The sequence below is a fragment of the Budorcas taxicolor genome, chromosome 5 (genome assembly GCF_023091745.1).
Source record: "Budorcas taxicolor isolate Tak-1 chromosome 5, Takin1.1, whole genome shotgun sequence".
NCBI lineage: Eukaryota > Metazoa > Chordata > Mammalia > Artiodactyla > Bovidae > Budorcas > Budorcas taxicolor.
The window spans coordinates 156,301,737-156,319,296 of record NC_068914.1 but is presented as its reverse complement, the minus strand read 5'-3'; the positions used below and the strand labels follow the sequence as shown (position 1 = coordinate 156,319,296).

Below are 17,560 nucleotides of genomic sequence, written 5' to 3'. Positions count from 1 at the left end.
CAATCTGATCACACCAGTTCTCTAAAAGCAGAGTTTTCTTTGGCTAGTAGCAGAAGAAGAACCAGAGAGACTGGAAGGGTGAGAAGGACTCAACATGCATTGGCTGGTTAGAGGATGGAGGGGCCATGTAAGACAGAATAGGGGCAACCTTAAAGAGATGGAAGAGCACCCCCTACACCAAACTGAGAAAGAAGTGTTTCTTTCCTTGATCTCCCAGATAAGCACCCAGCCTGAGCAATAACTTGATTTCAGCCTTGTGAGACTCTTAAGTGAAGAACCTGGTTAAGCCCACCCAGACTTCCAACATAAAGAACTGTCAGATAACTAGTGGGTGTGTAGATATGCAGCAACAGAAAACTAATATGTCATTTGACCCAGCAATCCCACTCCTAGGTATTTTACCTAAGAGAAGTAAAAATGGATATTCACCCAAAGACTTGTACTTCAGTCTTTATTCATAACAACTAAAAGTCTGGAAGTCCCAAATAGCTATCAGTGTTATGTTAGTCGCTCAGTCATGTCCAACTCTTTGTGGCCCCGTGGACTGCAGCCCGCTAGGCTCCTCCATCCGTGGAATTTTCCAGGCAAGAATACTGAAGTAGGTTGCTATTTCCTTCTCCAGGGGATCTTCCCGACCCAGAGATTGAGCCCAGGTCGCCCACACTGCAGCCAGACTCTACCAAGTGAGCCACCAGGGAAGCAGTAGGTAAATGGATAAACAAACTGTGGTATAGCCACATAGTAGGCCACTACTCACCAATATATAGAAATGAAGTACTGATACACACAACAGCATGAATGGATCTCAAAAGCATTAAGCTAAGTTGAAGAAGACAGACACACAAGGCAACATAATGTATGATTTCACTTACATGGAGTTCTAGAAATGGTGCAACTGTAGTGCCAGAAAGCAGATCAGTGTTTGCCAAGGGTCGGGGATGGGGAGGGGACTGACTACAAAGCAATACATGGGGGCTTCTTGTGGTGCTGGAAACCTATACCACGATTGTGGTGGTGGTCACAAAACTGTGAACTCTAAGGCTTCCCTGGTGGCTCAGACGGTAAAGCGTCCGTCTACATAGCGGGAAACCCAGGTTCGAGCCCTGGGTTGGGAAGATCCCTTGGAGGGGGAAATGGCAATCCACTCCAGTACTACTGCCTGGAAAATCCCATGGACAGAGAAGCCTGGTAGGCTACAGTCTGTGGGGTCGCAAAGAGTCGGACACGACTGAGCAACTACACTTCACTTCACTTCACTAAACTGTATCTACTTGTCAAAACTCATCTAATTACACTTAAATCAGTGAATTTTACTACATGTAAGTTATATCTCAATAAGACTGATTTTTTTTAACATAACAAACCAACAAAAAAAATCCCATGTTCGCCTCATGCTATCCTTTGGAACACAGCAACCTGGAGGTTAAGTTATGAGGCAGATCTGGGTTTGAATACTTGCTTGGCTACTTACCACCTGCAGGATCCTGGCCAAGGTTACTTAATTTTGCTAAGTGGGGATAAAAAGATTACTTGGGTTGCTAAGAGGGTTTGATGAGATATGGGTACAGAGTATCTAACGAGTGCTAAGCACTGAGTTAGCACAAAAAAGTGGTGAATATCTTAATGAAATGCATAACAGGGGAAACATTCTCCCTAACAACCCCTAAATCTAGGCCTTGTGTCCTTTCTCCTTCTCCAATCAAAAATTAACTCTTAACCAGTTAAGAGTTGGGCACTTCCAACCTTCTTCCCAGGTACTCAAGATTAGCGACTTTTTGCTTGTCCAGGATCCATTCCTCCTTCTTCTGAGAACAATTTTATTTTGCAGAAACACTCCTCTCTTATGTTCAGTCCGTGTGAGTTACGGAGAGTTGACCATATGCCCCATCCTTCATGAGAGGCACAAGCCAGGCCAATCAGAGCACCCCGTGTTTCAAGCAGAGTGACTAGCACATTACCAAGCCAGGCTCATGAGACTCAATTCTGGGGGCTACTGAGAAAGAGAAACTTTCTTTCTGCCAGAAGGATATAGGCCAAGAGTTGTTCTAGGTTATCCTGCCATCCCATGAGAAGAAAGCTGAGAGAAATGCAGAGCCAGGAGACAGAGAGATAGAGCTCTGATGACACTGTCTGAGCCTCTGGGATCCCAGATGTGCCTAAAGCCAGTTTTGGACCCCGGGACTTCTCAGCTATGGGACAATTTGAGTTTTGTTTCTGTCACTGTAACTTTAAAACCAATCAATCTACTCTCCAGGCCTTGGTGGGAATACCAGGATCTTGACAGGCAGTTACCCCTTCCTGCCGTCATCCTGGGAGAGGCAGGCTCCACTGCCAGGGTCCCACTTGGCAAGGGCCTTACCTGCACCAGGAGGTTCTGCAGTCCGATGACCAGGGACAGCACTTGTGATGTTCCCAGCGGAGCTAGGACAGTGTCCTCAGGGGCTGGAGGTGACGGGGCCCCTGAGGGCAGTAGGGCAACCAGGGCAGAGGAGAAGTTTTGTTGCAGGGCTGTCCGCAGGAAGCGTAAGATGGCAGCTGAAAGCAGGAAACTCCTTACACCCAGTTCCTGTCTCATTCCCCACCTCCCTGTGCCCAGCTCTGTTCCAGGGGGAAGACCATGGAGATACAGTGGGGTGACCACAGGTTGGTCTCGGGGGGTGGTCCCATCTCAGGATCTAGGGGAAAGGTCTCTCTTCTCCCTGCTGGAGGCCCTTGCCCCACACCTGACAGCAGTGCAGCCTTTCTCTTCGGGACGCTGAGGGCCTTCAGTACTTGGTCCAGTTCCACAGACAACGTCTGATGAACCTGGCAGAGCATGGGGTAAAGGCATAACCCCCACTTTCTGGGAGCCTGGGGAGAAAATAACCTGCCACAGTATCTCGTGTACCTTCATACACATACCCAGAAGGACAGAAAAGGCCACACAGGGTCTTGTGAACCTCACATGGATTCAGGAGCTTGAGGAGGAAAATCAAACCCAGACCTGGAGAACCCTGCTTCTCCCAAATTTCCCCCATCCTCAGAGAGCATCTGCACCAGGGAGAAACTGATCCCGGCCTTATTTGTAGGTCCGTCTCTATCTCAGCCCACCATCCACCTAACTCAGACCTGGAGTCAGATGGCCCAGATTCAAAATCCTGGCTCTGCCACTTGCCAGCTGAGTGGCTGTGGACAAGTCACTGCCCTGCACCTCTCTCAGCCTGTCTTACGTCCTTCACCTGTGAAACGGGAACAGTACCACCTGCTTTCATTCCTGCCAGAGCCATTGTGAAGAACAGCTGAGGATCAGCACTGTGAATGTGCTCTTTGACGTCAAAGCAGTGACCAAACTGAGGGGTTAGTTTAGGCAACAGGTTCAAAGCTGTGAGTGTGCTCTGCTCTCCTTACCCAGAACATGAGCTGCCTCCAGGCAGCTTCTCCTCCACTTGGATCTATCACAGTTTTGCACAAAGCAATTCCTCAAAAATGCTTGTTGGCTGGTGGAATTGGCAGGTTCTAGGCAGAAGAACCAACTTGTATAAAGATATTGAGATGCCATACTAATCTGTTAATAGAGGAAGCTGTGTGCAAGTTCTGTGCTATCTGCTCAATTTTTTGGTAAATCTAAAACTGTCCAAAAAATAACAGCTACTAAAAATCAACCAGAAACAAACAAAACAAGGTATGGAGATGTGAAAGAGCACAGTGAACTGGGAGAAAAGCAAGCACGTGCTCTGAAGAGGAGGGCAGAATGACAGGAAGTAAGGCTGCAGAGGGGCCTAGTAGGAAGGGTCTCAGCAGCCATGAAGAGAACAGAAAGGTGCTGAAGGAGAGTGGGCAGAGGGGAAGTGTGGACAGACGGTGCCGTGGGGATAGAAAGGCAGGGGGACGGAGAGGCTGGGGCCGGCAGACTGTCAACAGGCCGCCTTGGTGGTGAGGATAAATGACCAGGCCTGAGTGAGGGCAGAGGGGAGGACTTGGAGGAGAGGCAATTAGGTGATTGGCTGGGTGTGAGCTGAGGGCCAGGGCAGAACTGATGACATGGTGCAGGCTTCCATTCAGGCAAGTAGCTGCAGGGGCAGGGGTGGGCCCAACAGAGAAAACCAGAGAGGTTCCTGTCCCAAGTTGACCCCAATGGAAACTACCTGAGGATCTGCTATGCTGTAGATCTGCCGGTTTACTTAAAGTCTAGAAGCCAAAATTTTAAAACTCACTTCAATTCTATACCAGTGAGTGAGTGCCTGGCATTAGGCTGGCACAGAGCTGGGCACAGTGAGAGGATATCTCAAGGGCTAGGCAATGGTTTACATCCACCAGGAGTAGCCAGCCTTAGGGGAAACACTCAAAAGTGGAGCAGCCCACAGAGGAGCCCATGCAGGGCCCTAGGACGCCAAGGTCATACAAGGGGGAGGGGCCGAGAGGACAGGAGGCGCGCTGTGGGTAAGCCCATGCGCTTCCGTTCCCCGCATCACCTTCTCTAACAGGCACATGACAGCTCCCATGTGTATGGCACGTCACAGCTTACCACCTACCACTCCAGAATCATGGGTTGGATTCTGCCTTCCCATTCAGCTGGACAATCCACTCCCTACACCCTGCCACTGCAATACCTCACCACTCTTCAAATACATAAATCATGTCTTGTGCAACTTCAGGCCTGTGCTCATCTCATTCTCTTTGCTAGCATGCTCTCCCCCTTGCCTGGCACAGAATACTTACCTTTCAAGCCTTTTCTTAAAGATTACAACACAAGTTCCCCAAGTGTGGGGTGTGTACTGTATTCATTTTTTATTCCTCTGTTCCTAAAGTACCTCCTGGAATGGAGGTGATCCATGTGTGCTAAATGGATCGATGTAAATCAACCTGACAACAGCCTTGCATGTTACTCTCCTGTTTTGTAGGCAAGGAAACTGAAGCTCAAAGAGGTAAATACTTCACTAAGGTTACATAGGTAATAAGCCACAGAGCTGAGACCAGAACTCGGATCTTCATCGTTCCTTTGAGTGACACCCATGCCCCAAAGCTACAGGGGTTAGAGACTAACCTGAAGACTGCCTTTGTGCTGCTGGGCAGAGAAGGAGGCAGTGAGCAGCCAGGCGGAGCAGAGGAGCCCGGTCCTGGGAGAGCCCTCCTCAGCCCAGGTCAGGGCCAGCATCTTCTCCAGAAGCTCTATCAGGGCCGTGCTACTCAGAAGCACTGCAGCGGCTGCAGAGGGTTGGGAAGAGCAGGTAGTGCTCAATTAGTACCCAGAAGGTGCTCCACATATGCTCTGTGAATGAACAAAAGGGTCACCTGGAGGCTCCCAGCTTCGTTTCGGAGCCAAAGGTTATCAGAACCAGAAAGGACCTTATGACCATCCATTCCAGCCACACACACACCCTGATTTATTTAAGATGGAAGAACAGGGCAGCAAGAGCCACAGACACTGCCCAGCACCCTCCCTTCCTCTTCACTGTGCCAGCCAGGGCCCCAGTACCTCTTCTCTGACTGCCCAGCGTGGTCTGGTGAAGGCTGCAGTACAGGAAGTTGAAGGAGGGCTGCAGGATGTCCGAGTCAGCGGGGCTGCATGTCCCACACAGCTTGCTCACTGCAAGAGATCAGAGTCCTAGGGAGCCCCAGCACTTAGCACTCACACTTCTTACAGCTAATGGCCCTCAACTGGCTAATTTCATTTGTCAGTCTTAGGGATCAGGAACAAACCTGGTGTCCCTGATGTTACTGCCAATGGAAAGAAGCAGTGACAAACCCAAAAACATGTTCACACTCTCCACAGGAACAAACATCAGGCAAGCAGCCCACCGGTGCGTGTACAAACAGACTGCACAAGTTTAGGAGATCAAAAGGCAGCCTCTGACAGCCCTTGTGCCAACCAGACTTCAGGTTGCAGGGTCTGCAGAGGTTACGTAGGCCAACTTGCCACCATCAGCAGAAAGACGATCAAGTCTCTGAATTCTTCCAGCAACAGGCACTCACCACCTTCCCAAAGGAGGTCTGTAGCTATCAATGTGCAGTTCCCTAAAGTTGCCACATTCTCTCTGTCATACCACCTCCATCTAGCTAACACCTTTCCTCCGATTCAGCAATCAAGATTCAGCTCAAAGTTCACCTCCCTCATGAATTTTCCCTTAATCTCTCAAGGTAAGGTTAAACGCCTCCTCGTACTCCACCTGCCTCATCAGAGCGGTTACAACACTGTGGGGTAGACATCTACAGAGCACAACCGCTTCCTCCTGGGCATTACCAGTCCTTGCTCCCCTGCCCCTACCATCCTAGATATAAACCTACCTAAGTCTCCATTCACTTTTTTGGCAGCCATATTACACTTGACTTTACATGGCTCATGATCAACCAGACAACCAGGCCCCTCCCAACCACAGCCCCACCCCTGAACCACAGTCCTCTACCCTCAATGCTCTCCAATAAAACTATTCAGGGTTATATGTAAACACATACTCATTTCACAAATATGCTTCAGTCTGCTATGTCTCCCTGTTACAGGCCCTGTTGACAGCTGTTTCTGTCACACACAAACCTCCCTCCTGGCTGAGTGCCACCTGATAAGATAGGCAGGCAATGACCAGCACCAGGCCAGGCTGGACACTGATCTTCTCATGAGGAGATCTGGGCTCCAGGCAGGGAAAAACCATACTACCCTGTGGCCAGAGGACACGACACTCCACAGGGACTGGAGACACACCTTTTTTCCTAATAATTTCAAGCTTTCCTCAACAAATCTTCCTGAGGGTGCTGCCTATGAACTGGTGGCTGCATCAGCGAGCAGTAAAAGATCCTAATAAGGTTTGGGGTATGGGGAGAGGAAAGGCCTAGAGATCTGTGAACTGGATCATCAGATCTGGAGTCAGCTGCAGGGTGAGGTGGAGAACAGCTTGTGCCAGGAAAAATGAAGGATACATAGACAGTACCCACTGAAGGCCTACTCTGTGCCAAGTACCTTGTGGCATTCTACACTTAAAGTTACTCCTTACATCAACCCTAAATCAGTACACACTGTTATCTTACTAATGAGGAACCAAAGGCTCACAAAGGCTAGAGGCTGCCCAAGGTTCCATAACTAGTGACTAAGCTGAGAACAAAATCAGGCCTTCTTGATTCTGGAGCTTGTCACAGTGACTTGTTTTGGTTTTTGTTTTCCAAACATCCCGAGAGGACGAGCAGAAGATCTGGAAGGTCCTTTATCAAGAAGCCCATAGGCGATCAGCCAGTCAGAGAACTGTGCGTGAGTTGATCGCATACCCTGCTACCCTCCTCCCTCACGTTGCCTTTAAAAATGCTTTGTTGAAATCCTTCAGGGAGTCTGGGTTTGTGGGGGGCATGAGGCCCCATTCTTGCATGGCCCTGCAATAAACCTCTCTCTACTCAAAAATAGAGAGAGAAGCCCACAGGAATAGACTGACCCACCAGCTTCTTCCAAAAGGTGAAAGGGTGGAGGAAAGGAGCAAGGCCAGTGCTATGAGGGCCGACCCACAGCCCACCCTGGGCCCTCAGGCACTGTTCCAGAGCACCTTGGTGAAGCAGCTTCATGGCCATGCTGTCCAGTTCTTGCTCTGACTCATTCCTCAGCTGTACTAAGGAGAGGAGGTTCAACAGCAAAGGCAGGTTCCCAGAGGCTGTTAGGAACAAGGAGAGCTGGTCAAGGGGAATGACAGACAGATCACCACCACCACCCAACCAGCAGTAAATAGTTCATTGGGATTTACCCCTATTTTCTGTCTTCTTTATTTGGAAAAGGGGCAACTGACAGACTGAGTGCCAACTCTGGATTGGGTAAGAGAATTCATTATTTCACTTAATCCTCTTTAAAATCATGGGAAGCAGGGACTGTCATTTCTATTTTACAGTTAAAAAAACTGAGGCCCAAAGAGGCTAAATGACATCTCCCAGGTCTCACAGCCACTGACAGGGCCAGGACTTGAACCCAAATCTGAATCCAAGGTTCAAAGTCTTTCCACTATGGGTTTCCAAGAAATCTCATGATTCTTAAACACTATTATCACTTAGTTGTGGCTTCTCCTTCCCTGAAAAGGAAGGATTCAGCTCCTCCAGATCCGCTTAACAGAAGATATTAAGAAGAAGTGGCACAGAGAAGAGAATACACAGAAGAACTATACAAACAAGATCTTTACGACCCAGATAATCACGATCATGTGATCGCTCATCTAGAGCCAGACATCCTGGAATGTGAAATCAAGTGGGCCTTAGAAAGCATCACTACGAACAAAGCTAGTGGAGGTGATGGAATTCCAGTTGAGCTTTTTCAAATCCTGAAAGATGATGCTGTGAAAGTGCTGCACTCAATATGCCAGCAAATTTGGAAAACTCAGCAGTGGCCACAGGACTGGAAAAGGTCAGTTTTCATTCCAATCCCAAAGAAAGGCAATGCCAAAGAATGCTCAAACTATCACACAGTTGCATTCATCTCACACACTAATGAAGTAATGTTCAAAATTCTCCAAGCCAGGCTTCAGCAATACGTGAACTTCCAGATGTTCAAGCTGGTTTTAGAAAAGCCAGAGGAACCAGAGATCAAATTGCCAACATCCGCTGGATCACTGAAAAAAGCAAGAACGTTCCAGAAAAACATCTATTTCTGCTTTATTGACTATGCCAAAGCCTTTGACTGTGTGGATCACAATAAACTGTGGAAAGTTCTGAAAGAGATGGGCATACCAGACCACCTGAGCTGCCTCTTGAGAAACCTGTATGCAGGTCAGGAAGCAACAGTTAGAACTGGACATGGAGCAACAGACTGGTTCCAAATAGGAAAAGGAGTGCGTCAAGGCTGTATATTGTCACCCTGCTTATTTAACTTCTATGCAGAGTACATCATGAGAAACGCTGGGCTGAAAGAAGCACAAGCTGGAATCAAGATTGCCGGGAGAAATATCAATAACCTCAGATATGCAGATGACACCAATCTTATGGCAGAAAGTGAAGAACTAAAGAGCCTCTTGATGAAAGTGAAAGAGGAGAGTGAAAAAATTGGCTTAAAGCTCAACATTCAGAAAACTAAGATCATGGCATCTGGTCCCATCACTTCATGGCAAATAGATGGGGAAACAGTAGCTGACTTTATTTTTTGGGGCTCCAAAATCACTGCAGATGGTGACTGCAGCCATGAAATTAAAAGACGCTTACTCCTTGGAAGGAAAGTTATGACCAACCTAGACAGCATATTAAAAAGCAGAGACATTACTTTGCCAACGAAAGTCCGTCTAGTCAAGGCTATGGTTTTTCCAATAGTCATATATGGATGTGAGAGTTGGACTATAAAGAAAGCTGAGAGCTGAAGAATTGATGCTTTTGAACTGTGGTGTTGGAGAAGGCTCTTGAGAGTCCCTTGGACTGCAAGGAGATCCAACCAGTCCATCCTAAATGAGATGAGTCCTGGGTGTTCACTGGAAGGACTGATGTTGAAGCTGAAAATCCAACGCCTCATTGGGCTACCTGATGCGAAGAGCTGAGTCATTTGGAAAAGATCCTGATGCTGGGAAAGATTGAGGGCAGGAGGAGAAGGGGACAACAGAGGATGAGATGGTTGGATGGCATCACCAACTCAACAGACATGAGTTTGGGTAAACTCCAGGAGTTGGTGATGGACAGGGAGGCCTGGCGTGCTGCGGTTCATGGGGTCGCAAAGAGTGGAATGACTGAGCGACTGAACTGAACTGAACTGAGATCCCCTTAAACATGCCTCCAAACCCCCGTGCTCAATAGAACTGGACCAAGTGAGCCATAGTTCTCCATCCACTTCTTCTTAATTGCTTGAAAATTTTAAAGTTCAACTCTCTAAGAGCAGGAAAAAAACAGACTAATCCTAGCCTTTCACACTATACCAAATATCAAGCTTCTGTGACTCCAGGAAGTCCCATTCCAGATTTGGAAACCATCCTTTTAGATCTCACCAGGAGCTCCAATCCATCACAGATCCACCCCCTCCCTTGCCCCTGCTGGCTGTTGCTGCCTCCCTCACCTCCCCAACATTCACCACTTCTTTCTTCCCAACTGGGGGCTGCCATTCTTGTGACAAATAGCTCTGAGCACATGCTGTGCAGGGTGGGGATAGGCATGCATGCATCAAACACACCCACCCATGCAGACATGAAACATAAGCACACTCAAACCACAGACACACACACATACACACACACAAGTATGTTGAACACCTACTCTCCCACAAGAGAAGGAGATAAAAGTTTCTCACTTGATGCCCCACTGGCCTGACTTTTCTTTTGCAGAGAAAACTCTGACTCTCTCCCAGAGCAGATCTCATCACAGTAGAGATGCCCACTCCTGAGTGACCTTCCTTCAGGTCTAAACATGCCTCCAGCAGCTACAGGCTGACCTCCTGAGGGGGAGGACCCATGCTCCATCAGCAGATGCTGTAGGATCATCAGGAAGTGGCCTCGGACGAGACCGCCCACTTGGACATCTTCATTCCTCCTCAGAAAGGTCTTCAGTACGATCAGTACCCTGCGGGCTATGTCCACGGGACTGGAACAGATGAGGTCCTGAGCAGGAGAGAAGGAAGCCAGAGCTCAGAGGGCATTATAGCTGGGGACAGTTGAGCAGTGAAGAGGGGCTGGAGAAGAGCCCCAAATGATGCTGTCACAGAACTGGGGAAGGAAGCACTCACTCAGGACCTACCATGCATCATCCTGTCAAACAAGTCCATCCTAAACGGGAAAAAACAGGCTCAGAGAGATTGTGTGATGTGCCAAAGCTCAGATAAACTAGTAAGTGGCACAGTTAGGATCTGAATCCCTGGTGGCTCAGATGGTAAAGAATCTGCCTACAATACAGAAGACCCTGGGTCAGGAAGATCCCCTGGAGAGGGAATGGCTACCCACTTCAGTATCATTGCCTAGAGAATCCCATGGACAGAGGAGCTTGACAGGCTACAGTCCCAAGGGTAGGACTTGGATCACAAAGAGTCAGACACGACTGAGTGACTAACACACTCCCAACTCCAAGCCCAGAGCTCTTTCTACTTTTCAGGATGCCCCTCTCTTGCACATGGAAGTACAAGGGCCAGGAAGAGGTTATTTCAGAATCAGGGACCTGAGTGTGCCTTAAGGGAGAAGAGGGTGGGGGTGGAGATGTCACAGGGCAAGGACAGGATGGGTTAGGACAGATTCAGGACACAGGAAGAGAAGCAAGGACCAGACCAGGCCCCGTCTCCACCATGGCATCTGGCTATTTCTGCCCCAAGGAGTAAAGGCCTTGGTTTCAGAAGGCTGGAAAGAACATTGCTTTTTATTTGCTTTCAGAGTTAATAAGTATATGTTAGAGGGGAAGTCAGCAGAAGCTACACCAGAGACTATCCCATTGAGAGTTCCTGGGATCTGCCAGCTCAAACAGGTCAATTCCTTTGGACAAGGCAGAGGGGGCTGGGTGCCACGAAACCAGTGTCACACACAGACTCCTAGCTCCTGACACACAGAACCATGATTCCAGGCAACTAGCCAGACAAGCCCAGATGTGCTGATCACTGGCTAGCACAGGGGCGTCTGTGCTTAGTTCTCTAAAAACCCCCACAGCTGCCAGAGAAACAACTATAATACTGATGAAATAATTCATATTTTATGGCACAATGTGAAACATTTAAACATAAAATTTTTCTTTGCTAGCTTGGGCCTCTTCCTCCCCTTTTATAGTGTATTGTACATCTGAATTAACCAGACCTCCTTAGGAGATAACATTCTTTCTCAATCTCATCAAGGGTCACAACTCATAAGTCTTTAGGGGATAACTTCCTTCCTAACTCTGCAAAGGACCATGATGACCTGTGATCCACTACTACCTTTGTATGTATAGATTTAAATTGTGTAAACGATCAATAATATGTCATTTAACCATTTGTCTCAAAAACTTAAATCACTGTGCTTTGACCTCTTAATGGGCAGAATAGTCCTCAGAGCTTTTTATTTTACTTTCTTAATTTATTTTTTTGGCCACACCACATGGTTTGCAAGATCTTAGTTCCTGGACCAGGCATGGAACCTGTGCTCCCTATAGCAGAAGCACTGACTCCTAACCACTGGACTGCCAGGGAATTCCCCTCAGAGATTTCTGAAAGACTGTCTACCAGGTTATAATTCTCGGGTTGGCTCAAATAAATTTGCCATTTCCTTCTGAGATAGACTGTTGATTAATTTTTATCAACAACATCAATAGCAATCACTCAATCAGGACCTAATAATGTCAGGTATTGTTCTGTGTTTAAACTGTAGTTACAGGTTTGTTTATACATTATCTGTATCTTCATGATAATTTTTCCTAGTAGGTGTCACTCCAGTTATTCAAATCAGCACACTGAGGCAGATTAACTAGTTTGCCTGTCAAGAAAGCAGGGGCATTATAAATTCTATAGCCACTATGATTTAAGGAAGGGCAGGGATGAGGTTGGCTTCATCTTTGTTACCTTATAGGGACTTGGTTGGGAAGATCCCCTGGAATAGGAAATAGCAACCCACTCCAGTATTATTGCCTAGAAAATTCCATGGACAGAGGAGCTTGTTGGGCTACAGTCCATGGGGTTGCAAAGAGTTGGACGCAGCACTTACATACACATACCACACAGAGACTCAGAAAACATTTTTGGCAGGAGAGGCTCTCAGAATAAGAAGGCTAAAGGGAATCTCAGTTCATTTCCATCAACCGTTTTACTTTATAGAGTGTGAGGCTGAAGCCAGATGAGGTGTGATTTGTCTGAGGTCACAGGACCCACAGCCAAACTAGTTTCCTAGTTCTGCTCCTTCACCAGCACACGGCTGCCTGACTGCCAAAGCCGGTCTCTTAGAAACCTAAGTTAGTGAATGTTCAAAGTGCCAAACGAAGGGGGCACTGTGATGAATGCCAGGGGAAGGGGTGCACCCCACCCTATGGGTCAGTGAGGAGGCTCTGGGTGGAGCATGGCCCCCTCTGAAGCCTCTCCTGTCCAGAGTCGTCCAGAACTCTGGGACTGGGCCGACCAGAGGGACATGGCCCAAGCAGGGAACAAACAGAGCTTCTATGACATCACTGTTTTTTACATATAAACAACCCACGTGAAAGACCACCCGTTGGTAAGAGTGGCAATTAACAGCTTTGTTTTCAGCTGTTAATTACCCATATCAGAAACAGAAATTGTACCAACACATATTTTTAGACTCTTTCCCCTCCTGCAGTTAGAAGCTGGGAAGCAATGGTAGGAATTATACACATGAACAAACAACAAAGTTGTTCCTTGCTCTTCTTTCTTAACTCTGATGTTTCTAGGATCTAATTTAGTAAAAACTCATTATTTAGGCTCCCGTCATGGTCATGACCTTTGTTAGCTATATGACCTTCAGAATTCAATAAGTCTTCCTTTTTTAAAAAACTGTTTATTTATTTGGCTATATCATGTCTTTGTTGTGGCTTAGTTGTCAGGTGGAATGTGGGATTTTAGTTGCTCAAGCAGGGTTCAAACCTGCATCCCTTGCATTGGAAGGCAGATTCTTAACCAATGTACTACAAGGGAAGGCCCTCAATAAGCCTTTCTGAGATTAAGATTCTTTATCTGGTTCAGAGTCAGTAAGGAATCAGTGAATGATAGTCTACCGTGTACAGCATACCATGAGTGCTCCTATGTATTCTTTCATTTATCCCCATGTTATCTCCATTTTAGACATAAGGAAACCAAAGCTCAGAGAAGACTTCTTTCAGTTGTTAGGGGTTTGTTGTATCTGAGTCCCTCACTGGCCCATGGGCCAGGAACTAGGTCTAATTCTTCCCTGTGCTCAAACAAACAGCTCTCCCATTAGGTGAAACCCTAAGTCAGGGTTGGTTTCCCTCTTGTCCTGAGATTTAGCTCAGTTTACTGGAAAAAACAATACGGAATCAAAATTTGGGTTTTAATCTTAGCTCTTGTGACCTTGGGCAAATCTCTCTAAAACTATTTCTTATTCTGTTTAAAAAGAAAAAAAATAAGATACTATGATTAGTATCGTCCTCAGAAGATCTGAATTTTTTCTTTTCTGAAAGACTTAGATCTATTCAGATCCCTAACAGGTCAGCAAAGGTTTATAACTACTTTTGTGTGAGGAACTGACCCTGAATACTTTATCTGGCAAAGAAAATCCAGCATCTTAGCTCTGTCCATTGCTACTCTGTGTCCCATCTTGTTTTCTTTCCTTATGCACTAATGGTTTGTTTTTAACCCATTCCTTATTCCCTTTTCTTCCTCATCCAAGGAAGAATTTGAGCCAAAGCATGAATGTGGCCCCTATCAAATCAACTGCATACAAGCAGCTTCCTTATCTAACTGATGAACCTGACAGAAATTATAGGAATGTCTTACTTCACACAAAAAAATCATTGGAATATGCAATAAACTCCTGATAAAAAAAAATTCTGGGTATGCCCAAAGAAGAGTGTTGCACATGTAACATTATCTTGAGAGTTATGACAGAAAAGAGGCTGAGTCCCTTTGCCAATCAGACATCTGCCACTACATGCCCCAGGGGTCCCCTGTGACATCAAACCCTTGCTAACAGAATATACTTAAGACAGGGAGGCGAGAAGGAATGGTGACAAAGGTCAGCATTTCAGAAGTATATCCCCTGAGGGTTAGAGGGGCACGTATCTCTCAGTGAGCAGACATCCATCAGACTTAGGAAAGGGTATGGATTTACCAGGCACCTGCCAGCTGAAAAGACCTCCTACTAGCATGGAAACACTAGTAAGTCCAGAGGTGGGTAGAAGCAGCTGTGAGTGCCTCCTGACCTCAGGAAACCAGCTCCCAGAGAGAGAGGGCCCACCACCTCTGACTGTAGAAATGAGCAAGTGGTCACCTACTAGCAAAATGAGTAGGATGCTGGGGCTGCTCCTGAGTATGTGAAACAGGGCTGCTACGCTGGCGGGAAGGGTGGGCTGCCCAGCAGACGGGACACCGTCCAGCTCCTCACAGCTGCTCTCTTCCCAGGAGAACCAAAGTTCCAGGACACGGTGCCCAAACCTCCTCATCAGCTCTGGATGCAGCAGGAACAACCTGAGCAGGAGCGGATGGTGGCTGTAGACTCGGTGCAGGTCTGGGGTGTCCTCTAGGAATTTTCTGATGGCGCCAACCACAGCCTGGAGGCAAAGAATAAAAGAGGCTAAATACACCTTGCAGAGGCCCCAAGAGACTCCAATCCCCGACAAATAGAGACAGCCAAGATGTAACTGGGAAAAAATGTACTGGCTTCTCAGGGTCCAGGTTATTTTCACTGGCACCCTCCAGCAAAAAAAGCATCCTCACTGTGCTTACCTTGTAACAGTGGCCCTCAACTTGGGGTGATTTCACTCCCCAAGGGACAGTAAAAATGTCTAGACTGTCTAGATTGTTGATTGTCTTGATTGGGGGAGTGCTAGTGGCATCTAGTGTGAGAGAGCAGGAATCCTGCTAAATATCCTGCAATGCACCAAACAGCCTCCCACAGAAAAGACTGTGCAAAATGTCACCAGTGCTGTGGTTGAGAAACCCCCACTCCATAATGACACTTAGCACAGTGTGCCACAACTGTCAGCGTGTATGTGTCTACCTACCACACTAGACTTCAGCTGTCTGAGGGCAGGGACTGCGGCAGATTAATTTGTGCCCTGGCACAGGGCCTGGCATAGAGACAGCAAAGAGGAGGTGTGTTAAACCATTTATTAAACCTCTCTCTTCCAAAATAATTCAAAATAATACACACATATAAGAAAGCTCAAATTCCTGAGCATGTTATTCTCATGACTTTACGCTTCATAGTTTTAACTCTTCACTTGGGTCTTTCATCCGTTTTGAGTTCATTTCTGTGTATGATATGAGCTAAGGGTCGAGCTCCATTCTGTTGCATGTAGATATGCAACTGATTCCAACACTATTTATTTACTTATTTTTTTAATTTTTATTTTTACTTTATTTTACTTTACAATACTGTATTGGTTTTGCCATACATTGACATGAATCCACCATGGGTGTACATGCCTTCCCAAACATGAATCCCCCTTCCACCTCCCTCCCCATAACATCTCTCTGGGTCATCCCCGTGCACCAGCCCAAAGCATGCTGTATCCTGCATCGGACATAGACTGGCGATTCGTTTCTTACTATTTATTAAAAAGGCAGTTTTTCCTTTGCTGAAGTGTCTCTGTTGTTCTTATAAAAAATATATGGGTTTATTTTCGGGGTTTTTGTTTGTTTTCATTTTTGACCTGAGGGACCTTAATTCTCCCACTAGGGGTGGAACCCAGGTCCCGGCAGTGAAAGTGCTGAGTTCTAACCACTGAACAGACAGGGAATTCCCTATGGGTTTATTTTTGGACTCTCAACTCTATTCGGTTGATCTGGATGTCTCTCCTAGACATATTTAGAACCACACTATCTTGATTACTCTATCTTTGGAGTAAGTTTGAAATGAAGAAGTGTGAGTCCTCCAAACCTGATCTTCTTTTTCAAAATTATTTTGGCTATTTTGGGTCCCTTGCATTTCCAAATAAATTTTCGGATCAGCTTGTCCATTTTGAGACAAGAAAAGAAAAAGAAGGCAACTAGAATTTTGATGAAGATTATGTTGAATCTATAGAACAATTTGAGGAGTATTGCCATTTAAACACTATTAAGTCTTTTTTCCTAGTTTTCAGTTCAGTTCAGTCGCTCAGTCGTGTCCGACTCTTTGAGACTTCATGAATTGCAGCACACCAGGCCTCCCTGTCCATCACCAACTCCTGGAGTTTACCCAAACTCATGTTCATCGAGTCGGTGATGCCATCCAGCCATCTCATCCTCTGTCGTCCCCTTCTCCTCCTGCCCCCAATCCCTCCCAGCAACAGAGTCTTTTCCAATGAGTCAATTCTTCGCATGAGGTGGCCAAAGTATTGGAGTTTCAGCCCCAGCATCAGTCCTTTCAAAGAAGACCCAGGACTGATCTCCTTCAGAATGGACTGGTTGGATCTCCTTGTAGTCCAAGGCACTCTCAAGAGCCTTCTCCAACACCACAGTTCAAAAGCATCAATTCTTCAGTGCTCAGCTTTCTTCACAGTCCAACTCTCACATCCACACATGACTACTGGAAAAACCACAGCCTTGACTAGATGGACCTTTGTTGGCAAAGTAATATCTCTGCTTTTCATATGCTGGTCATAACTTTCCTTCCAAGGAGTAAGCATCTTTTAATTTCATGGCTGCAATCACCATCTGCAGTGATTTTGGAGCCCCCCAAAATAAAGTCTGACACTGTTTCCACTGTTTCCCCATCTATTTCCCATGAAGTGATGGGACCAGATGCCATGATCTTAGTTTTCTCAATGTTGAGCTTTAAGCCAACTTCTTCACTCTCCTCTTTCACTTTCATCAAGAGGCTTTTAGTTCCTCTTCACTTTCTGCCATAAGGGTGGTGTCATCTGCATATCTGAGGCTATCGATATTTCTCCTGGCAATCTTGATTCCAGCTTGTGCTTCTTCCAGCCCAGCGTTTCTCATGATGTACTCTGCATAGAAGTTAAATAAGCAGGGTGACGATATACAACCTTGATGTAGTCCTTTCCCTATTTGGAACCAGTCTGTTGCTCCATGTCC

General features: G+C 46.6%; 1 protein-coding gene across 1 annotated transcript in view; it reads right to left on the bottom strand.

Annotated features, from left to right (window-relative positions):
• MEI1 (meiotic double-stranded break formation protein 1) overlaps positions 1–17,560 on the bottom strand; it is a 55,525-nt gene that overhangs the window by 5,168 nt on the left and 32,797 nt on the right. Inside the window, exons 20-26 of the mRNA XM_052640266.1 lie at positions 14,818–15,093; positions 10,343–10,508; positions 7,503–7,607; positions 5,456–5,566; positions 5,024–5,184; positions 2,724–2,805; positions 2,360–2,535 (exon numbers count right to left, since the gene is read on the bottom strand). Coding sequence (XP_052496226.1) covers positions 2,360–2,535; positions 2,724–2,805; positions 5,024–5,184; positions 5,456–5,566; positions 7,503–7,607; positions 10,343–10,508; positions 14,818–15,093 — 1,077 coding nt within the window. The remainder of the gene's footprint in view (positions 1–2,359; positions 2,536–2,723; positions 2,806–5,023; positions 5,185–5,455; positions 5,567–7,502; positions 7,608–10,342; positions 10,509–14,817; positions 15,094–17,560) is intronic.